The sequence below is a fragment of the Balaenoptera musculus genome, chromosome 18 (assembly GCF_009873245.2).
Source record: "Balaenoptera musculus isolate JJ_BM4_2016_0621 chromosome 18, mBalMus1.pri.v3, whole genome shotgun sequence".
Classification (NCBI taxonomy): domain Eukaryota; kingdom Metazoa; phylum Chordata; class Mammalia; order Artiodactyla; family Balaenopteridae; genus Balaenoptera; species Balaenoptera musculus.
In genome coordinates this window covers 9,156,390-9,180,402 of record NC_045802.1, presented here as the reverse complement: position 1 = coordinate 9,180,402, position 24,013 = coordinate 9,156,390, and the positions used below count along the sequence as shown (strand labels likewise).

Sequence of the window (24,013 nt, the reverse complement as noted above, 5' to 3'; positions counted from 1 at the left end):
GGGAAGGTGGCTTGCAACAATGGGGGCACATGCAACAACAATGGCCACCCTCTTCTTTGTCTGCACTTCTGTGCTTAGAATCAGCAATTAGTGATCAGGGCACAAATCCCCTATATTTGGAGGACAAGATCCTTTTTGTTCACCTTGGCTTCTGCAAACAGTATGCAAGCTGCTTCTGGAACACATACACAGCTGCTTGCCATGGGGCCGGGGAAGGTGGGTGTGGGCAGCTGGTACTGAACTAAGAGCCGATATTGACTGAAATTAATCACAATTTACTCTGCAAGGTTTTACCCTGGAAATTTAAAGCTTTCAGTAGACTCTAAAGTTCCAAAATATTTATTTATATCAGACTGATACTGCCAGTGCAGTAGTTATCTAGTGGGGAGACAGATTCCTGTTGCTTCCTACTCTGCCCGCTTCCCAGAATCCACTCCTATTTTGGTGTCTTTTGACACACAAAAGTTCTTAATTTTAATGTAAAAAAATGTACCGGTCTTCTCCATTAATGTCTTTTAAAAACCTTATTTGAGAAATCCTTTCCTAAGGATGGGAATAAAACATATTTTTAATGTTTTCTTCTAAAATTCTTATCAATAGGTTTTTTTTTCACATGGGTAATACTCTAATCCTTTTCGAGTTTTATTTTCATATACTGTGATATATTAACTCCATTTCAATATTTTTTCTATGGGTAACTTATTGTAACAGCACCATTTATTAGTCTTTTCTCCACTTATCTGCATTTTCTTCTCTTCATAAATCAAATTTCTATATATACATGGGTCTATTTCTGGAAACTATTTCATTCCATTTTTAAAATTTATTTATCCATCTTCTAATACCACATTGTTGTAATGACTTTTGCTGTGAAAGTCTTATATCTAGGAACATGAGTTACCTCAATCTTAATCTCTTTTCTGTTCTCTTTGTCCATTTCTCTGTTCCTGATTCACTTTCACACTGTTTAATAATTAAAGCTTTATAATAAGGCTTGATATCTTTCAGGGAAAGCTTCGTGGTCAGATGATGATTTAACAAGGTTGAAAACCCTCCATCTTTGTTGATAGACTCTGTGTATGTTGGACACACCTTCCACACTAAGACCATTAACAACTCTGCCTTAGTCTTCACTTCCTGCTTGCACAGAATCTGAGGTCAGCCAGAGTTGAGAGATTAGGGCCTTTTCAGGTCTTTTCTGAGCATATACCCAGCCCTGGTCATGAACATAACCTTCTAATTTCCTAGGAATTTCTGAGAACTTTTTAAAACCCTTATTCCCTAAAGTGTCTCACTTCCCAGGCTTTCCTCTCAAGCTTTTTGGCTTATCTCTTGTTTATACCAACTGTTATTCCTTGCCCCTGGTGGCAGCAACTAGTGCATTTGCCTTCAGAGGTGTTCAGTAGATGCTTCCTGGGAAGCCACCTCATTCCTAAGAGAGTTCTGAGTTAGCCAAAGTAAAGGCAAGTCCTTTGAGCTGAGGGTGCCACCAAACAAGTCAATACAAACAACCACAATTCTTTGAGAATAAGGTCAGCTCTACTTTTTCTGGCACTAGAGACGTGTGCTGCGAATGCCGACTGTTGTCTTCAGAATCTCTGCTGATCTGGAGGGCAGTAGATGGGACCAGAGTAAGTAAAAAAACATCCACAAAGCTCTCTTACTGAGACTCAGCTATTTTTTTCTTTGATTCAGCTTTTTCCTGGTTGCTATAAGTCCTCGATTAGTTTCCAGATTTCCAATAAATTTGATTCTGACAGTCCTTGCCAGTTTATTCAGTGCTTTTGTGGAAGGATAGGATCTTGGAATTTGTTACTCCATCATTTTTGCTGGCATCGCTCATGCATTTGACTTTTTAATATTAATTTTGTATCCTGCAACCTTGAAAAATTTCTTATTAATGGTATAAATTTAGCTATGGATTTTGATATTTATTTATTTATTTTTAAACAGTCGGATAGAATTTATTTATTTATTTATTTTCGGCCACATTGGATCTTCGTTGCTGTGCACAGGCCCTCTCTACCTGCAGCAAGCGGGGGGCCACTCTCCGCTGCGGTGCACGGGCCTCTCACTGCAGTGGCCTCTCCCGTTGCGGAGCACGGGCCCCAGGCGCGCTGGCTTCAGCAGTTGTGGCTTGCGGGCCTCAGCAGCCGTGGCTCGCAGGCTCCAGAGCACAGGCTCAGCAGTTGTGGCTCACGGGCCCAGCTGCTCCGCGGCATGTGGGATCCTCCCGGCCCAGGGCTTGAACCTGTGTCCCCTGCACCGGCAGGCGGATTCTCAACCACTGCACCATCAGGGAAGCCCTAGCTATTGATTTTTAAAGTTGTTTATGCAATTATGTATAGACGATTATGTCATCTCCAAGGATAAAAGTTTTGTTTCTTTAAATTTGTAAATCTCTTCATTATTTTACTTGTTTAACTATTTTGCCTAGGATCTCTCATATAATGTTGAATGGAAATGGTAATAATAGGCATCCTTGTATTTCTCCATTAGAAATGATGTTTACAATAGGATCATAGTGACTAGTATTTTTAATTTTTATTTTATATTGGAGTATAGTTGATTAACAGTATTGTGTTAGTTTCAGGTGTACAGCAAAGTGATTCAGTTATACATATACATGTATCTATTCTTTTCCAAATTCTTTTCCCATTTAGGTTATTACAGAATAGTGAGCAGAGTTCCATGTGCTATACAGTAGGTCCTTGTTAGTTATCTTTTTCTGTTTTTCTTTTTTTCTTTTTTTAATTTTTAAATTTTTGGCTGCGTTGGGTCTTTGTTGCTGCACACGGGCTTTTTTCTCTAGTTGTGGAGAGCAGGGGCTACTCTTTGCCGAGGTACGCAGGCTTCTCATTGCGGCAGCTTCTCTTGTTGTGGAGCACGGGCTCTCGGTGTGCGGGCTTCAGTAGTTGTGGCACTCGGGCTCAGTAGTTGTGGCTTGCGGGCTCTAGAGCGCAGGCTCAGTAGTTGTGGCACACGGGCTTAGTTACTCCGTGGCATGTGGGATCTTCCCGGACCAGGGCTCGAACCCGTGTCCTCTGCATTGGCAGGCGGATTCTTAACCACTGCGCCACCAGGGAAGCCCCTAGTTATCTATTTTATTTTATTTTTATTTCATTGGAGTATAGTTGATTTACAATGTTGTGTTACTTTCAGGTGTACAGCAAAGTGAGCCAGCTATACATATACATATATTCATTCCTTTTTAGAGTCTTTTCTCATATAGGTTATCACAGAATATTGAGTAGAGTTCCTTGTTCTATATAGTAGGTCCTTGTTGGCTCTCTGTCTTCATAGTGACTAGTATTAATTAAAGAAGTTCCCATCTGTTCCTAGTTAACTAAAAGTTGTGTGTGTTATTTTAAGATATGGTCAGAGAATATGGTGTGTACATTAGTAATTCTTTGAAATATGTGGAGGCTAGCCTCATGATCTAGTTAATTTCTGTAAATATTCCATATGGGCTTCAAAAGAATGTATTTTCTCCAGTTTTTGGATGTAGTATTCCATATTTGTTCATTATATCTATTAATTGTGCTCTTTATAACATCGCTATTCTTGTTCTTTTTTTTTTTTTTTTTTGGATCAGCTCGTTTTATCAATTACTGAGAAAAGTGTTTTAATCTCTGATAAAGATGGTGGATTTGTCAGTTTGTCTCTATATGACCGATTTTAAAGAAAGTATTTCTCTACTTCTAATCATTTGCAATTATATTAAGTAAATCATGTTTTGAGAATTTTTCAGGTCTTCTATTCAGCTGCTCTTTTTGCATAAGTCATACTAGCCATTGCCACATTCTAAGCTTGAATTGCATCCTGGGAGTCTCAGTGATATACATATGAGGTTATTTTTGTTGTTGTTAACATATAGGAAAAATAACAGTTACATTTATGAAACATCCACCATGTACCAGGCATTGTGCTAGGTGCTTTAGTTACAATAAAAGTCCTTTTATCACATGATTGGGACAGGCGGCAGGTTAGTTCATTGGAAGAAGTTGATGAAAATGAGGAATCATTAAGAAATGACAAATACTTTAAACATTTTATACATAAAATTCACGCTTATATATACATTCATTCACCAATCTTTATGTATGATTCTGTTTCATAGAGTTTATCCTTTTGCATGTCTAAATCACACCTGTAATGCATTTTCAAGAATTTCTAGTTTCTTTTTCTTTTTTTACAATATATGCTTGTAGCTTTTTTTGTACACAATAGTTTGTACCTCTTAATCCCCTACTCCTATATTGCCACCCCCCCTTCCCTCTCCCTACTGGTAACCTTTAGTTGGTTCTCTGTATCTTGAGTCTGCTTCTTTTTGTTATATTCACTAGTTTGTTTTGTTTTTTAGATTCCACATATAAGTGATATCATACAGTGTTTGTCTGACTTATTTCACTTAGCATAATACCCTCCAAATCCATCCATGTTGCTACAAATGGCAAAATTTCATTTTTTTTAATGGCTGAGTAGTATTCCATTTTGTGTGTGTGTGTGTGTATGGCACATTTTCTTTATCCGTTCGTCTGTTGATGGACATTTAGACTGCTTCCATATCTTGGCAATTGTAAATAATGCTGCCACAAACATTGGGGTGCATGTATCTTTTCAAATTAGAGTTTTTGTTTTTTTTTGGATATATACCCAGGAGTGGAATTGCTGGATAATGTGGTAGTTCTAGTTTTAGTTTTTTGGGAAACCTCCATACTGTTTTCCATGGTGGCTGCACCGATTGCATTCCCACCAACAGTGTACCGGAGGGAGTTCCCTTTTTTTCCACATTCTTTCCAGCGTTGGTTATTTGTGTTCTTTTTGATGGTAGCCATTCTGACAGGTTGAGGTGATATATCATTGTGGTTTTGATTTGCATTTCCCTGATGATTAGCAATGTGAGCATCTTTTCAGGTGCCTGTTGGCCATCTGCATGTTCTCTTTGAAAAAATGTCTATTCAGTTCTTCTGCCCATTTTTAAATAGAGTTGTTTGGGTTTTTTTTTTTTTCTTGATATTGAGTTGTATGAGCTGCTTATATAAGTTGGATATTAACCCCTTATCATTCATATCATTTGCAAATATTTTCTCCCATTCAGTAGGTTAACTTTTGGCTTTGTCGACAGTTCCTTTGCTGAGCAAAGCTTTTAAGTTTAATTAGGTCCCATTTGTTTCTTTTTGCTTTTATTTCCTTTGCTTTAGGAGACAGATCCAAAAACATATTGCTACAATTTATGTCAAAGAGTGTTCTGCCTATGTTTTCCTTTAGGAATTTTACGGTTTCCAGCCTTACATTTAGGTCTTTAATCCATTTGGAATTTATTTTTGTATGTGGTGTTAGAGAGTGTTCTAATTTCATTCTTTTACATGTGGCTGTCTGGTTTTCCCAGCACCACTTATTGAAGAGACTGTTGTTTTTCTCCATTGTATATCCTTGCCTCTTTTGTCGTAGATTAATTGACCATACTGTGTAGGTTTAAGGAATTTCTAGTTTCTGTTGATGAAAATTGGAGGGAGAACCCAAAGAAATCTTATAGGTTTTTATGACTTTTAAGTAAACTTTATGGTTATCCTGACTAAACCTAATTTGATAACAATCTTTCAGTACTTTATCTTTATTGAGTCACTTACTTCAATTTAATTTTTATAGAAACTTTCTTGTACTCATATTCTACTGATTGACATAATGTTTAATCAAACTATATAATTATAGTACCATTATGATAAGTATAAACAGACTTGGGAGTAAACTCACCTGACTGCTTGTAAATATGCAGCCCTAAATAATGGGAGCAGAAAGGTGTGGTTGTACTAGAGAACAGCCATCTAGCTGCAAGCATTTTGTATGTCATTGGCATTAGTTATTCTGTTCTACAGAGGCGATGGAAAGAATTTGTCATCGGTTAGGTAGAGGTCATTTAAGGGCATCTATGTTAATCTTTACAACTCTGCAAAGAGGTAATGTTATCTCTATTTCAGAAGGGAGACCTGATTTGCCCAAGATCCCACTACTAGCTTATTACTGAACCAAGAGGACCTAGGCCTGGATTATTTCAACCACAGTCATTCCATAAAGCTGTGAGACCTCTCTTTTATAATCTGTGTATTTTAATTGAGTTTTACTTCATGTATTGCCCATGCTTCATGAATTAGTGTATAGGCCTCTGCAATAAGAAATAACGTTTCTGGCTCCCTTAATTATTTTCCTGATGAAGAACATTAAGCAATAACTATATATATATATATATATATTTTTTTTTTTTTTTTTTTTTTTTTTCTCCATAGCAGTCAATTTTGGCTTTATCTGGATGTTCTCTCACCTTTGTCTTCAGGTCACAATTCACTTGGTCAGGTTAGCTTGTCTCTTAGCAAACACTATCTTTATAATTCTTAAAAAGTACACTCCATCAGAACCCAGGAGCTTGGATTCTAAGCCATTATCTAAAAAGCAAAATCTTATTAATCAGAGACATGTTACCATTCGTTCTTTCCTTATTTCTTCCTTTCTTTTCTAAAGCTACAGCCCATGCGTCCATCTCTTCTGATTTCTTCTCCATGACTAACTTACATTTAGTGATGCTTCTTCTCTTTTAATGGTGCCATTCATCCCTAAGTGAATCAGCATGAGTGAGACATAGGTTTGATGAGCCTTTCACACTTTATAAATACATAAATACATCTACTGATTAGGCACATCCAATGTATACATTCTCACAGAAGTTATCACCACCATCACTTCTCTTATCTCCCAGGTGCTACACAAGTCCCTGTTATTGCTTTGTTTTTTTCTTTCCAGAAGTCGTGTTCCAAGTACTAGAACAAGTGTGGTCACTATATAGAGCTTCCATGGTGCAGAACTAGAACAAGTCTCTGACACACTTCCTTATAAAGTTAGTCTTCGGATTTTCATACTTCTTGGCATTGTATTGTATTTTTAATTGAAATTCCAAGCCTTAAGACTCCTTTGATGAACTCTTTTAGCAAACTGCCTTAATAAATTGCCTGATCTCCTAGATTCTAATAGTTTATTTTTTAAGCCACCTCATTCTTTCATGATCCATGTTAAATTCTGTGCAGGCATCATGAGTTTTCATCATTGGCAGGTCTTTTCTCAAAGTAGCTATCAGATTGTAATCCATTTAGAAAACATAGGAACCCTTGAGGAGTATTAGAGAGGCCCTCATCTTTCCTGCTTTCTGAATTCTGCTCTAGGGACAGATTACTCTATTGGTTGAGACTCTGAGCTGAACTCTGAGGTAACTGATTTAGCAGCGCTCTCCAGACCCCTACCTTGTGCAGGCGTCTGTGTATCAGCAAATGGCTACTTCACCCCTCTGATTGTTCAGGCCAAAATCTTTGCACTCGTGCTTGATTACTATCTTTTTCTCATACTCTGACCAATTTGTTTTCAATTCCTGCTTGTCTTTCCTTCAAAATATATCCAGAATGTGATCACTCTTCACTACCTCTACCCCTTGACAAATGAGTTAACTCCGGGAGGAGCCCCTTGTGTCCATCGGCCTAAGTTATAGGCCACCTACCCTGGTCTTCCCATTGCTCATATAAAACCTTGACATAAAGTTCGATTAGGGAGATGAGTCCTGCTCCACACTACCTTCTCTAACTTTCTGGTGTTGTTCCTTGTTTGCTTTCATACAGAGAGAGAGAGAGAACAAGAAAAAATCTTCAAGACACTGTTAGGGTAGTCATAGTAGGAGTCAGGGCCCAAGAGCTGCTTCCCTCAAAGGACTCAACTCTTGCCAGCATAAACATCTCTTGTTTATGCACATGTGAGAATTTGAAGATGAGAGGAGGAAGAGAAAGAGAGAAGGAAGTGTAAAATTCTCATTTTTAGTTGAGAGGCAATTTTGTATAATGGTTAAAGAGTATAGAATCTAAAGCCAGTCAGCCTTGGTCTGAATCCTGCCAGTAGCCATGTGACCTGGGCAAATTCTTTTTTTTCTTTTTTTTTTTTTTTCCAGTTTTATTGAGAAATAATTGACATATATCACTGTGTAAATTTAAGCTATACACTATGATGGTTTCATTTACATACATTGTGAAATGATTACCACAATAGGTTAGGTAACATCCATCAATCATATAGATACGCATAAAAATAAAGAAAAAAGTTTTTCTCCAGTGGTAAGAACTCCTAGGATCTACTCTCTTAACAACTTTCCTAAATATCATACAACAGTGTTAACTATAGTCATCGTGTTATACGCTAAATCCCTAATACTTATTTATCTAATAACTGTAAGTTTGTACCTTTTGACCACCTACCTCCAATTCTCCCTTACCCTGACCCCCGCCTCTGGTAACCACAAATAAAATCTCTTTTTCTATGAGTTTTTTTGTTCATTTTGTTTTAGATTCCAAATATAAGTGAGACCATACAGTATTTGGCTTTCTCTGTCTGACTGATTTCACTTACCATAATGCCTTAAAGTTTCATCCATGTTGTCACAAATGGTAGAATTTCCTCATTTTATATGGCTGAATAATAGTCCATTGTATATATATATACCACAACTTCTTTATCCATTCATCCATGATGGGCACTTGTTTCCATGTTTTGGCTATTGCAAATAATGCTTCTGTGAACATGAGGTACAGATATCTTTTTGAGTTAGTGTTTTTAGTTCCTTTGCATATATCCCCAGAAGTGGAATTGCGAGATGATATGGTGGTTCTATTTTTAATTTTTTGAAGAACCTACATGCTGCTTTATATTGTGGCTGTAGTTGGGAAGGTTCTTCAGCTTCTCTTTGTTTCAGTTGCCTTTTTGAGTTGGGGGTAAAACTAGCATTTGCCTTACCACATATGGTTATTGTGAAGATTAGGTAAGTTAGTACATGTAAAGCAATTAAATAATCTTAACATATAGTGAGTGTGCACTAAATAGTTTTTTTTTTAAAGCCAATTTTCAAAGTAGCATTGTGAACCTTATAATTCCTGGTGGTATAAGGAGCTATAAACACTTTTGTGATGAACCATATCTAGGAACCCCATTTCCATAGATTAGAGTTCTCCTTCCTTGTGCACTAGAGAGCTGTTTAAAGGGACAGTGGCTGCACATTAAGTGCATTCAACTCCACAGAGTCACCAGTCCTGGAGTGAGCCTTAAGTCCTTAGTATTTTACCATTTAGGCCAATAAATAAAGCAACAACAAATTCAACTCATTCTTTTCCTCATGTTTGGGCGAAGACAGTGGAGTTTGTTTTTAGGATGACAGACTAGTTTGCAGTATGCATTTTATAACTGTGACTGCACCTTAGACTTCAACTAGACCTTTCATTGGAGTCAGATAGAACTGACCATGAAGGAGAGTTACTGCCAAAGTTGACATTCTTTACTCGATATCCTTTTTATAGATACCATCTTAACTGCTTCTCAGTAATTTACTGTTCCTTAATGTTCTTTTTTAAAAAATTTTTTAAATTTAATTTTTTAATTGAAGTGTAGTTGATTTACAACCCTTAATGTTCTTTCTAAACCAACATCCAGGAATATATAAACAAGGGCAGCAGCAATTAGTTGACAAAGAACAAGGTATTCAGGGGTCCTGACTATTGAAAATTGCCCAGCAGCATGGGATGGATATAAACCAGGCCAGAGGCTGGGGCAGTTTTAATAAGTTCTTTTGTCCAACGCCCAGCCAATTGACCAACTTCTCTTTCCTCGTTATCTCTCGCTGCTTTGGTGTTTGTTTGTTTGTTTAAGTGTTTATTTCCTATTCCTCTACACTGGATTTTTTCCCCCTCAGCTGTATGTATTGTCCTTCCTCTACTACATTTTACTATGTTTCATCTATACATTGTGGAAGAGAAGATAACTAACCTTTATATCCTAAACTAGGAAATTCCTAAATCCTCATTTTTTTCTCAGGATCAAAGATTGCCTTCAATTAAGGGGCACTGTGAACTTTTAGTGTGCTTGATGAGAGCATTATTGCTCATTTGGGTGGGATAACTTTTCACTGTGGAATTGTTCCTGGCATTGCAGGATGGTTAACACCCCTGGCCTCAGCACCAAGTGCCAGTAACACATTTCCAGTCATTGAGACCACCAGAAATGCCTTCACACATTTCCACACACCCCACAAAGTAGTGGTGGAGCCTCTGGTGTAGAACCACTGCTCACTAGGCAGTTAGAAGCATGTCATCCCAATACTGAACTTGGCTGCTCATTATCAACTGTTCTTTACAGTTTGATGGAGCAACTTAATTGCCAAAGTTTTTACGTCTAGAGAAAATCTAGCTATTTGAGCCATTTAAAGCGGTGCCATTTACACTATACCCGTCACTTTTCACTTTTCACTTTTCAAAATTCAAGATGTTGGGATAACCAAGTTGTTTATTGGTAGTGTATATATATATATATAAAGTATCTTAAGGAAAATATTAGGCTTTCATAAAGTTATTGGTTTATGAAATGAGTATGTGAAAATGAGTTGTAACTTTCTCAAAGTGTATTCACTTTTATCGGGTTGGCCAAAAAGTTCGTTTGGGTTTTTCTGTGTTATGGAAAACCTGAAAACAAACTTTTTGGCCAACCCAATCATTTAGAGGATTAAAGTATATCTCTTTCGAAGGTGATTTTTAAAATATAGTACAAAGTGGACACACACTTTAGAGTCTCTTGTACTAATGATTTGTATATCTGCACGTTGAGTATAATGTTTTAGTTTATAATGTTATATAAGTAATTAAGTTATGAATTTCTTAATTCTTTTATATTTCAGAGAAAGAGATTTGAAGAAAACTGGGCCCAGGCTCAAGCAAAGCCAAGAAGAGAGAAACAGAAAAAGAAAAAAAAGCAGAACAGTCATAGTAAAATCATGGAGGAAAACTCATTTGAAACCTTAAGTTATCTTACACCGGAAGATCAGGACCCATCTCAGAGTGAAGAGGAAGACTTAGAAGAGACCAAAAGAGAATCAGAGTGTTCCTTAACTGGTGGTCTGAGAAATGAAGTAGGAGATTTTGTGAATGTCCATAAAGATGAGAAACAGGAAAACATAAATTCTGAAAACAGTTTGCCACATGTTATGTCTGTAGTTGAGTTGGACAATACACCAAAGAATTTCCTCCCCAAGGAAGATGATGACTCGTTTCTAAGTTTGTCATTGATGCCAAATGAAAGCTCTGTTTCTTGTTCAACAGTGACTCAAAATCTCTCCTATGTAGCAAGTGATGACTGCCCTGGCACAAAGGTAGAAAAGTATATTGAAAGTAGGGATATCATGGCATTACACATCCAAGACCGATTTGTTGAAACCCCGTGCTCATATATGCAGAAGAAAGAGATGGTAGATAAGAGTCTCCTGAATGAAACAAGTCTATACCATCAATATGGATCCAGAACTTCAGATAAAGTTTAAGAAAGGAACAAGGAGTAAATTGCATCTAAAAACAGTTACTGGGCTTTTTTCTCAAATGATTTCTCTGATGAAGAATTACAGTTGGGCTCTGATAGACAACCCTATTTTGGTAGCTGGCCTGAGGGACCTAATAAGTTTATCTGTGAACAGAGACCAAAGAGAGATAGATGGCAAAAACTGGCTCATCCTGACAACAGGGGACAATTGATTAAATTGATCTCTCCTTCTGAAGGAGCATCAGGACCAGGAAACAGTCCTGAAACATTGATAGAAGAGAAGCTATCGATAGAAAATGAAGATTTGTCACCTCCAACTGAGAATATAGTTTCAATCATAGAAACAGAGACAAATATCTTTGGAAGCCACTTCCTTAAACTGGATAGCCTAAAGAATGCCTTACACTCAACAAAGAATAAAAAAAGGAGGCAGAAAAGGATTTTCAGTTTGGCACCAAACTTTAACTTACTGGGACAGAGTCATATCAATGTAAAAGAAATGGGGAAATGTGAATTGTTAACAGAAAGCCATGGAATAAAAATTATTTTGGAAGAAGAAAAAGATGTAATTTCAGAAATAAATAATGAAGAAGAGAATAAGCAAAACATTATGACCTTCAATCATCATCCATCATGGTTTTACTTTGACATTGTCAAAGATTCTCTTCTAAATGTTGGTGGACAATTTTATTCTCATTACCTGCTATTTAATAGACTAAGGCACTCTGTGTATTTTTACAAAAGCCCCATTCCTTCTCTTATGCTACAATATACATCTAGCTTTTGGAAGATATCTTTTACAAGCAAGAAACCATTTTTGACTTTCAACTCTCAGAGGAGAGTAGATGATAAACTAAATGATGTAAGGTTCACTTCTTCAGAAATTTTAAGTAGCCCACCTGATACTTTGTACTCTTTTAGGGTCACTTCTGATCTTCACTTTTTAAATGAAAGTTTTGGTGAAAAGCTAGAGACATGGGAAGAACCTAAACCATTACAGTTCTCACAAACAGAGGATAACCAAGATTTAACAAGCACTGACTACTTTGATTCCCTTAAGCTACCGTTATCACAAGAGTTTGCCTTTCAACTAGTAAAGCTTTTTGGATCTCCTGGAGTTCCAGTGGGTAAATTGAGTTTATTTGCTACAAATAAAAAGTCCAATTTAACATATGCGAGTAATTTTTGCGGTGTTTCTACCTCATGTTAGTGATTTCATGCAGTTAATTGATGTTGTGATACTTTTCAGCGGTGGAAGTGGAGGACACGTAGCAAACGGTGCTCGGTGGAGTCATGCCCCACCCCCCCCCACCTCCACAGCCAGTCGTCTGAAATTGTCTTTGAGCATGTTGAATATTGGACTCTCAGTTTCAACAGACAGTGGGAAAAAATGAAGAATGAGACAGGCAAACAGTGATTATGTAACAAATAGAGATGGACTGCTTTCTTTAAGAAAATCTTTCTGCCTTTTCTACATTTCCCTTGTTTGGCGCATGGCCCTTTCCTTTCTCATTCACATTATAGCTCATAGATATGAGAATAGTAAAAGGGGGACAGTGAAGATTAAGTGATGAAAAAAATATCTGAATCAGTTGAATTTAATTTTTAAGAACTGTCTGAGAAGGGTACTGAAAGAAGGTTAGTAAGGAGTCTGACTGGTTGCCTTGAGAAGTTCCTTTTGGGCTCTTAAGATTGTTGTTTTTGGAAGTGAAAAATCTACCTGTGATTAAAAAAAGTGAAAATATGATTTTTTTAATATTGTAAGTAAAATTCTAAGTAAATTTCTGCTAATAGTATGCCTATGCAAGATGCTAAATATCTTAAAGAGGAAATGAGGCACATATCCCAACTTTTCCTTATCTGTAAGTCAATTGCACGTGTTAATGATTTCATGCAATTGCATGTTTCCCCTTCCTTGGGGACAGAAGCTGTAAGAGCCAAGAAGTAAAGCTCCAGTCCCCTGCAATCCTGTATCTTCCTGATATTCTTTTTCTTCTGTACTTAACCAGGGAGCCTGGGGTTTCTCTAACAGCTTGATTTCCAATGTTTTTTTACTTTGCTCCTAAACTTCTGCTGTTCTGGACAAACTTGGTCCACTCAGCTCAGACCCAAGATTAGCTAAGTCTCAGAGTCAGAGGAGTTACAACTATCAACCTGTTCTGGCATCATGTTTATCATTTTTGCAAACTTTGTGAATAATCACATCGTAACTGTTTGCTGCATTTTCTATCCTCCTAGATGCACCAAAGAAACATACCAATTTTAAAAATTAAACTGCATTTGCTTTGAGAATTTAAAAAGGTAATGGAAGTCATTTTAAGTCAGGAATCTTAGTCCAAAGTCCATATTCTGAAATCATATGCAAAATTCTTTGTGGCATTTGTGCCATTTTTCTGGGAGAAAGTCCATAGATTTTAACAGCTTCTCAGGGACGTCCATGACCCCAAAATATTAACAATCACTGCCTTAGATGGCACCAGAAAGCATGAAAGCACTAGTGGGAAAAGATCTAAACCTCCTCCCTTGAATTCACAATACTATCATAACAATAATGATCCAGCATCCATTAATAAGCTTTGGAAAGCTTTTAGAGGAAATAGACCTCATTCATCAAGTAGCTTACCGTCTAAATGGGGAGACAGACTAACACAAAACAAAATTATTGCACAGAGAAAATATAAATGAGAAGCTTATGAATATTTATGAGTGAGGTTAGCTGTGCTAAAGGGAGTGTTGAAGAGAATATGGGGTTATGTTTTGCCTGGGATGGCTCCAAATGGAAGTGAATTATAAGCAGTGCTTATACAAATATGACTTAAAAGAAAAACAGAGGGAAAGAATTTTTACATTTGGAAATGTGGTATGCTTAAAAAAGGAAAGGAGAAAACTGGAAGTGGAGGCTGTAAAACTAATTTGTTTACCTAGGTTGGACCATGCAAAGCTCTGGTGTTTCCTATGACCTTGTAAATAAGACAGGGAACTCAAATGAATTCTAGTATCAGGAGCTCTGCAGACACAGTGGGATTATATAGTAGAGTCATACATAGGCCTGAAGAAACCGAACTAACCCATGTTTGCTAGGGATATGCGAGTATAAGGAAAAATATTTTCTATGGTTTGGTATGCTGATAGGTATAAATCAATGTTTGGACTTGCTTATGAGCATCATAATTGTGAGGATTTTTTCCCCCAGACACTGTTATGTGGAAGGAGCAATTTGCAAGAAAACTAAACTTGCTGTACTTGCAGTGTTTTATACATGTCCACAGGAAAGGATGTCTACCTAAGTTTTATGCCCTGTGACAGTACCACTTGAAGCTACTGATGTGTATATATTTGTACTTACATGAGAATATGAACTATGATACATATCACTTATATATATACATAAGCATTTTTATTGAGTCTGGATAGTGTTTACTAATAGAGATCTGAGACAGACTAACTCCTGCTTTAGCTATCACTGAAATATCTTCAAAACCAGGCTTTTATCATTATGGTGGTCTAGATCTCATGTTTGCATATCTTCATATTTAGGGTAAAAATATGTGTGACATTAGAGATGAAATTTGTTCTCTTTTTTTTTTTTTTCCACAGAATCTTTGTCGCCCGACGACTGTGTGGTTCCTCTTGACTGGAAGACACTGAAGATGATCTGTTTGCAGTGGAAGAAGTCAGTAGAGGTATATTTTTATGGCTTTCAAAGCAGACCTTCTCTAACTGGTTTCTTTTTTTAATTGATTTTTAAATTTTTAATACAATTTTTAAAGGTTACTTTCCATTTACAGTTATTACAAAATATTGGCTATATTCCCTGTGTTGTACAATACATTCTTAAGCCTAGCTTATACCCAATAGTTTGTACCTCCCACTTACCCACCCCTATATTACCCCCGCCTCCCATAATCACTAGTTTGTTCCCTATATCTGAGTCTGCTTCTTTTTTGTTTTATTCACTAGTTTGTTATATTTTTTAGATTTCACATATGCAATATCATATAATGTTTGTCTTTCTCTGTCTGACTTATTTCACTTAGCATAATGCCCTCTAACTAGTTTCTTAAAAAAAAAAAAAAAAGAAAACCTGTTCCATCAAATGTAACATGAAGAGCTACATCCATTGTATTAAATTAGAGAAAGAATGTATGTGGATGGGTGGATAATCTATGCATGTTTCTTTCAGTTAGTCCGAAAGAGAAAGTTGCATTTAATTCCCTAACTTTGTTGTAGTGTAGGCTGGTATAAGGGCCAACTGTGGGTGACTGAGGTCCCCATTTTAGGAGAGTCATTTATTCTTCTTTACATCTTTTTCTCCTGTCCAGCCCTCAATCTTATCTTGTTATAATAAAGTAACAGCTACAAATTAGATTCATATTTACTTGACTTGGAAGCACCTCATTATTGGTATGTTCTGGTGGTCCATGATGGTTCTGACAGGCTGTTAATTTTCCAGGTAGCTGGAGGAGGACTGGTTGGGAAGGTTAGAAAGGTAACAGAAACTCTGGAAAAGCCAGTACTCTGTGTAATGTAATGAGGAGAGGGTGGCTGGTATTCTGTTTACATTAGTTGATAGTGACTTAAATGTGCCCAAAGGCAACGCCAGAGGTACATTTTGAAATAAATAGTAAAATCAAGGTTTAGTGAAACATAGAATTATATAGTTCAGGATAGTAGGTATTTCTTAACTGTTCATATAAACACAGCTGTGGGAAAAGTAGATTTGTTTGTGTGCTCAGGTAGTAAAACCAAATACATTTTTCTACATATTTCTCCTCATTCCCATGGAGACCTTTTTCCTACCTAAACATACATACACACACACACACACACACACACACACACACACGCACACAGCAATACTTTAAATGTTTAAACTGACATTTATGTTTATTATGTTTTTTTCTCATTTGGGGAGTGTGCCTATGTGAGTTAAATGATGGTGCAAACCTAATACCAATGGCAAATATTAATCATTATTATATGTATTTTAATTATGATTTCTAGAAAAGACAGAAGAAGATTGGTTAAAAAAATGAGGATTCCTTGAACTGTAAGTACAACTTATTCCAGAGACCTCTATATGATCAGGAGGAAATGGATGTTGACATTATTTGGTTGTAATAGCTCATATGTACTACAATTGAAGAGTAAATATAAAAAATGTAGTCTGTTACCATAGCAACTCTGTGTGCTACTGCACATGTGATGTTTTTATTTCCTTTAAATGTAGATCTTTTTATGAAATACAACAAAGCTTAGATTGTTGCTGCCAAATTTATTTTCCAACTTTATTAGTTAGAATATATTTTAGAGCATTCTGTCAACACACAGTTTATGAGGGATTTCCACCCCCTCACCCCTCACCTCCACCCAGATTGATATGTGATGATGGCTGGGAATTAGGGATATAGGTTATATTTAAATATTAAAAGATTCTCTAGGAAAAGAGGTAAAACATGTAGACAAACTCATGTTTTAAACTTGACATCAAGTGACATTAAAATAAACACATGGCACTTTTTTTTCAAATGCCTAAATTATGAAATAAACACAGCTGCTACGATTTCAGTATGTATCTGTCTGCATTTGATAAGAATTGAATGTACTCTGCATTTACCATATGTTTTCTCTTTTCATTTATTTCTAAGAGTGTTCTGTGTTTCCATTTCTCAGCTAACTAGAAATACACATATACCCAGTAAAAATGTTTCTGTTTGTTTTAAACATGGTTCTGCTGAAAGAAGAAGGGGAAGGACTAAAGATCTGGGAGAAGAGTTTAGAGATTTGGAAAATGTGGGATAAATATAGGAGGGGAAGAGATAAGAGGCTATGAGGAATTCCAGAGAAAGGAGGTGAAGAAATTCATTCATTTGTTCAATAAATGTCTATCGAGTTGCCTCAGTTCAGACATTGTTCTACACACTGAGGATATAGCAGTGAAAACATTCCTGGCCTCATGGAGTTTATGTGAGGCTTCCCCTCAGTGTGACACCAGTATAAGCAGCATGCAACAAGCATGGGTATGTTTGGCAGTAGCTAATTCCAGAGTGTTTTCTATCTGCTAGTTTTGTGTCAAGGACACTTTATGGACCATACTTTTTTGATTTTTATGTTCATCTTCTACATTCATGCTAAACGAACTGCCCTCTGTGAACCTCACAGAGCAGTCATCCCTAATTATTTGTCCTCTCTTGTTGGGGAATTTTATGAGTGCTGTAGCCATGTACAGGTTTTTTATAATTGTAATGAGAATGGGCCTCCTAGTTTTGTGTTTGGCATAATGATCAGTGGGCATCAAGGGGTAAACAGAAATTTAGAAAGAAGGAAATAGCAGGAGAATGTGGTTGGCTCTGGGAGCCTCAAATCCCTGCCTATTTTAAAATCCTCTTCCTGCTGGTGGCCAGGGTGTTTATATTGCCTCACTTCTTTAAGGACGTAGGGCAGAGTGATGGAAAGAAGATGGGTTCGCATCTTGAAGCTACTGCTGACTGGCTATGTGACCTTAAACAAATTACCCTCTCAGAGCCTCAATTTCTTCACCTGTAAAAAAATTACATTTATAATACCAACCTGTCATGGGGATAATAAATGAGGATTAAATGAAATAACTTGTGCAAAGTTCTTAGCATAGTGCCTGAAAAATAATAGGCTCTTAGTTAGGGTAATTCCCTTCCCCTAAGTACCTTAGTTGGTTACAGCTTTGTCTTTGAAATGCCCGTGGCAGAACAGAAATTGTGTTGTCTAGGACAGGGGTCCCCAACCCCTGGGCCTTGGACTGGTTCAGGTCCGAGGCCTGTTAGAAACTGGGCCGCACAGCAGGAGGTGAGTGGCAGACGAGTGAGTGAAGCTTCTTCTGCACTCCCCATCACTCACATTACCACCTGAACCATCATATATCCACCCCCCCCCACCCGTGTAAAAATTGTCTTCCACGAAACTGGTCCCTGGTGCCAAAAAGGTTGGGGACCACTGATCTAGGAGAGCAACATATCGACTCAATAAACTTATTAACACATTTGCATGAATTAAGTGTATTTATTATTAACTTTATAATGTAAATAGCTGGATCATTAGGGAATGGGACATAGACCAGGTTTTGATTTAGAGACAGGAAGTTGGGCATAATCAGGAGGACAGGCTCTTGAATGAGGCAGGACCAGGCAGAGTGCAGGGCTGTGGGGACAATGTGAAGTTCTAGATGTGAGGGGATGGCATAAATAGGTCAGGAGTTTGGGAAACTGACAGCAAACTCCATTCATGTCACCATTTTGTCTGGACTTGTCTGGGCTTGTGTTTGTTTGTAGTTGAAGTCTCCGTCTTCCTGGTACTGTTGAAGATCCTCATCATCAAGAAAGAGTGCTAAGTGCCAACCTGAAGGATAATTTAGAGCGATACACTCAGTGGATACCGAAATTGGTTTGAATAATCTGTTCAACTGTTCTTAATCAGTTTCCTGATTACTAATAAAAAACTCAACGAAAGAGGTAACAACTTGAACATTTTATTATCTAATTTTGAAGATATTTGCCCTACTTTGTTTCATGAAGAAAATAAGGCACAGAAAACTTGAGTAGCTTATTTTTAAAATTGCATCAGAATAGAAGGATAGGCCCTATATCCAAGTATCGGTCCATGATTCCATTTCTAGAATTCTGAAATCCAAAAAACTCTGAAAACCAAAAGTTGATTTTATTTTGTTTTGTTTCTTAAATGTTTGGCATGAAAACTAAGTTGACAGCAAGATTTGACCCAAACAGACAGGTTAATTTTACTCCTTATTTATCCCACTTAGTGTGACTCTTCAGACATTTTACTGCAGAAATATTAATGTGTTAAGTTACCAGGGGTGCCCTAGACCCCACTTAGAACTTCCTAAATTCTGAAACATATCTGACCTCAAGGATTTTGGTTAGGGATTGTGGGACTTGCACTATACTACAATAATAATTATTTTTATTATTACTATTATTTTAGTTTAATTGTACTTAACAAACTTCAAATACAAAAATTCGTATTTGAAAAATATAAATTAAGGGGTGATTTCTCATTATTCAACATGTAGGCATTTATGTAATCTCTCTGTTTTCAGAAAGGGAGTGTTGCCTGCCTTATCTTGCCTCTTACTCCTCCTCATCCTGTTTTATCTTCTCCTGAGAATAAACCTCCAGGCTTCTGTAGGGGGTGGGCAGCTGCCTGACTGTGTGGACATTTGTTTCTTAAACGGACTTTCAACTGACCTTCCTGTTTAGAGCCCCACGTCCAGCCCTAAATCTTCCAATTCCTGAAATTTTAGGGGTTATGCAGTGTAAATGGTATTGTTTCTTGGCTTTCTGTAATTCAAGTTTTATTTTTAAATTTTTTTCCAAATTAATTAACACTGGGACCTTTTGCTTTCCAGTTTTTGAAATTTTGTTGCTGTGATCTTCTCTCTTTTCTTACAGTTTATACTTAAAAATAATAATGATTACCCACCCGCCAAAAAACCTTTACATTTTCGTGGGGTTTCAGTGAGGGAGTGGAAGTTAAGTATTGAGTTCTGTCTGCTAATCAGGAACTGAGCACTTTATTTAAAATAGCTCAATGTTTTTCCTATGTTCATTCTGTACAGTTTCAGTTTATCTTTCTACTAGACTGTCAGTCTCTTCCAGACAGAGACCGAGGTCTTCACTGTTTGGTTGAACTCCCTAAGGTCTTGCTCTCTGTGCAGGCTCCTAGAGCCGTTGTGAAACTGGACTTACCTTTGGCCTGGGATGGGATGATTTCAGGGAAGAGCTGATCAGGATTAGGGTTGAAGCAGAGGAGACTCTGGCATCTGGCAAATGTTTGCTTTCTTAGGAGACTTCGACAGCAACAATTATGGATTTCTAATGAATACATTAGAGTCCACACCACCATGGCTGTAAGCAAGGGTAATATCATAAATATTTAACAGTGAGTATGGCAGGGGTGGTGACCAGTTCTGAGACTTCTTTGTACTGTATTGATGCATACCAGCTAACTACCCACCTAGGCTTGTACTTAGGTTCCAGGATGCCCCCAGCTTTCTCCAGCTCCTGCCTTTATTACCTTGCTCTAATTTCCAGAATGGAGCTTTAGAAAAATGGGTTGGGGCTACTTTCCCCACCTCCCAGGCTTCCTCCTCAAAGCTTATACTCCTCAAGTGTCCCTGTGCACAGTGGCAAACACTAGGTGCTGTGGAAATAGAATTATGGCCATCGCCTTTGGGGAGGAGTGTGATGCCAAATAGAGAGAGGGAAGGAATATAGGAGGCAGAGGCAGTGTGAGGTTAGAATGAGCAAAATCAGTCTTATCCAGAGGACATTTCTGCATTAGCAGACTTATCCTAGGCCACCAGAGTCCTGAGCATTTCCCCTGTCAATTCAGCCAAGCAGACATACTCTGCATGACTGCTCTCCCCTTGTCCCCCTTCCCCTAACCTCTTCCAGCTTTCTGCATCCTCCATCGAGCTTCTAGGGGAAGGATAAGGGAAGAGCCAGGAGGGAGCAGTTTTAAGTAGAGAGGCACTACCTCTGAATGGCCAAATAGTGCAGACTGTGGTGGAAGGTGAGAGCTGGAGGTGCTGTAGCAATGAGGGGTCCACCATAGAAACAGCTAAGCAGGCATAGAGGGATGCTTTCCTGTCCTTTCAATTCATGTCACTTATGTAACAAGGTGAATAAGTATGTATATAAGGCATTTTTTTGAGTAAAAAATCAGAAGCTTTTGGTAGGTGAAGAAAGGACATAGGATTAGAGAAAATTGGGAAGCTACTACCTATATATTTTAAATGGTTCTACTGTGTTACAGGGTCTTTGGTTAGCCTGCTCTGGAAACTTCATCTTGGTTTCAGACTTTCTGCCATCTTGGCATCTGCAGGGGAGGAACCCAGGGCTGACTTACAATTGAGCATTCCAAATCGTGGGGTATTTGGAACTGTAGGTTTGAGGGTTAAATTCCTGGTTTCCAGTGGCTCTTCCTGTGCACGCTCTTATTTTTCCACATCTTGTTAAACAGTAATAATTAGAGAAACATTTGAATGTTTCTTCTTTTGCCAGAAATTACTCCTAAGATTATTTTCTTTATGTCTACCATGGTAATGGTTTGTAGTGCAGCAACGTGAGATTGTGCTGGTCATCACCTTCTAGAGAAATGGAACAGAACCTTAGAGCTGAAAAGCTGGTTGGCTGAACTGAGGGCATGAAGGAGTGTTATCACAGGGATCCTCTGACTCGGGGGTAGCCTTCCTCTCTGGAGGCTGCCGCCTAGATAGGGCTGGTAAGGATCTGAACGTAGATACTATCTGGGAGCAGGGTGGTTCTCAGATCTGCCAATAAGGTCACTGACTGTTTACATTAGTCCTTAGCTGACGTTATCACTATCTTTTTTCAGTCTTAATCTTTAGTAAATCCCAAGCTCAGACTCATCTACTGAGAAAGCAGTTCGGGTCCATATACAACTATTGAGCATCTCTGAATGTCAGACGCTGTGTTAGCTCTTGGGGTGACAAGGGCAACGCTGTCATTGCCTTTGAACTTACAGTCTAGTGGTAGGAAACAGATACACAAACAGATAGCTTTAAACAGTGTGGTTCTGAGGAATAAATTGGGAAAAACAGGGCTTGTTGACTAGTTAAATCTGGGAGCTAAGAGAAAGGAGAAGTGTTAGGGGTCACCTTCAGATACTGCCAACCATTTTCTCCTCCTTGAACTCTCCCTCCCTGGGGCTCCACACACTATCTTATAGTTCTTTCTCTCGTACTCTCCTTCAGTAGATCCACTTCAAAGACTGTCCTTAAATGCTGTCCCCGAGCCCCCTCTTCAGCCGTCTGCTCTATTTTCTATCTTCTTCTCACAGGGGAAGGATTTCCAAAGCTCTGTCTCCGGCTCAGACCTCTCTTCTAATAGCACATTCACATTTTCCAGCATCTACTTCGTCGCTTCAGCTGCCACAGGCACTGCAGACGCAGTGTGCCGAAACTTCTAGCCCCCAAAGCTGTGTGTCTTCCTGCTGCCCTCTCCCACGCTGTCTGGGACAACCTCTATAGAAGGAAATAGAAATGGACAGAAGTCTCATGCAGCACTGTCCAAAAGAAATATGTCAGCCACATATGTAATTTAGACTTCTCTACTAGCCAAGTTAAAAAAGCAAAAAGAAACATGAAATTAGTTTTAATAATATATTAACCCAATACACAGCATGTTATCACTTCAACACATCAATATAAAAATTATTGAGATATTTTACATTCTTTTTTTTCATACTGAAGCTTTGAAATTCAGTGTATTTTAATCTCAGTTTGGACCTGCTCTTGTTTGGACCAGTATTTCAAGTGCTCAATAGCCACATGTGGTTATTGGCTCGTATGTTAGAGAGTGCAAGTCTAGAATGAAAAAGGTAGTATTTGAGGCTGGGCAAAAATGGTCTTGTAAGAAGTATTGTAGATACATGGAAGTGTGATAGGCTACATACATTATAAGCATCAGTATTTTTATGATTCATGTATATTCTCTATTCCTTATGGTTTCCCCCTAATATTTAGAGAAGCTTTTGAAATTTCAGTGTTTCTCAGAAGTGCTAAGAATCCTTCCTCCAATGCTGGGAAGGGATTTTTCAAGAGAGTAGCTCATCTCCCTCCCCTCCCCCCTCCGCAGAACCCCAAGAGGAAGGTGAAGTTGTCAGCACGGAGCTCCCCCACCCCGTACTTGGATAGTCCCTTCCGCTGAAGCTTATTGTGCAATCTCTGGGTTTTGTTTTAGAAGGAAATTGCTTTTCTTCAGAATTCCTTTTCAAAATTTTCATACCTTAGCTGCCAGAAACAAAATGTATTTACTTTACAATGGTTATTACAGCCAAAGCCACCATATATCCCGGATTGTTCCAGGATGGTGTTAATTTTTAATTTTGTCTCTTTCAGTCCATGCATCTTGAATTTTAGTTCGGAAAATAGGATCTCTCTATCACACTCCTGAGTGTGAAACAGTGGAGAGTACTGTGGTGATCAACCAACTGGCGCTCACCAGTTCCTGGAACTTAGAACTTAATTCTGGATGCTTTTCTGTTGTTTCAGTAGACTGCTCCTTTCCCTGGGGAGCTGAAAGCTCCTAGGGAGGCCATCCCTTTCCTGTGGCAACTGGGCATGAACCTGGGCAGTAGCCTGTCCTTCTCAGGAGGCCTAGTTTATACTACTGTTCATAAATCAATCTGAGTTTTAAGAGGTGCTTTTTTTTTTGAAGAAGAGATTTCTAAAGTTATGTAGAGGCAACAAAGCTTTCTAAGAATATTTTTGGCAGGCTGATAAAGAAGGATTAAAAAAAAGGAAAAGATACAGGCCCTGGGAGAGTGGTGTTAGCCGTTGGGACACCAGCCAGATATTGGTGCTCACGAATTGGGGGAGACAATGGTCTTTACTGTTACTGTTCAAAATGCTGTTCAGTCTCTTATCGTCAACTAAAATAATTTCACTTTCAAGGTCTAGGCCAGTGGATGGTGGGGTGGGGGAGGGCTTTTGCAGAAGGCCTGCCTTCCATGCGGGCGGCCCAGGGAAGTGTCCAGTGTCCCACCCGGTGGGCCTCTGCCCCCAGGGCGAAGGGCACCGGGAGGCGTGGGGGGGGGGCGGGGAGGCAGGGGG

General features: G+C 38.2%; 1 protein-coding gene across 1 annotated transcript in view; it reads left to right on the top strand.

Annotated features, from left to right (window-relative positions):
- Positions 1–18,866, top strand: part of N4BP2L2 (NEDD4 binding protein 2 like 2) — a 73,786-nt gene extending 54,920 nt beyond the window's left edge. Inside the window, 5 exon segments of the mRNA XM_036831188.1 lie at positions 10,751–10,815; positions 10,818–12,512; positions 14,983–15,068; positions 16,390–16,435; positions 18,690–18,866. Of these exon segments, the coding sequence (XP_036687083.1) occupies positions 10,751–10,815; positions 10,818–12,512; positions 14,983–15,068; positions 16,390–16,413 (1,870 nt within the window). The 3' untranslated portion in view covers positions 16,414–16,435; positions 18,690–18,866.
- Positions 18,867–24,013: the final 5,147 nt, after the last annotated feature.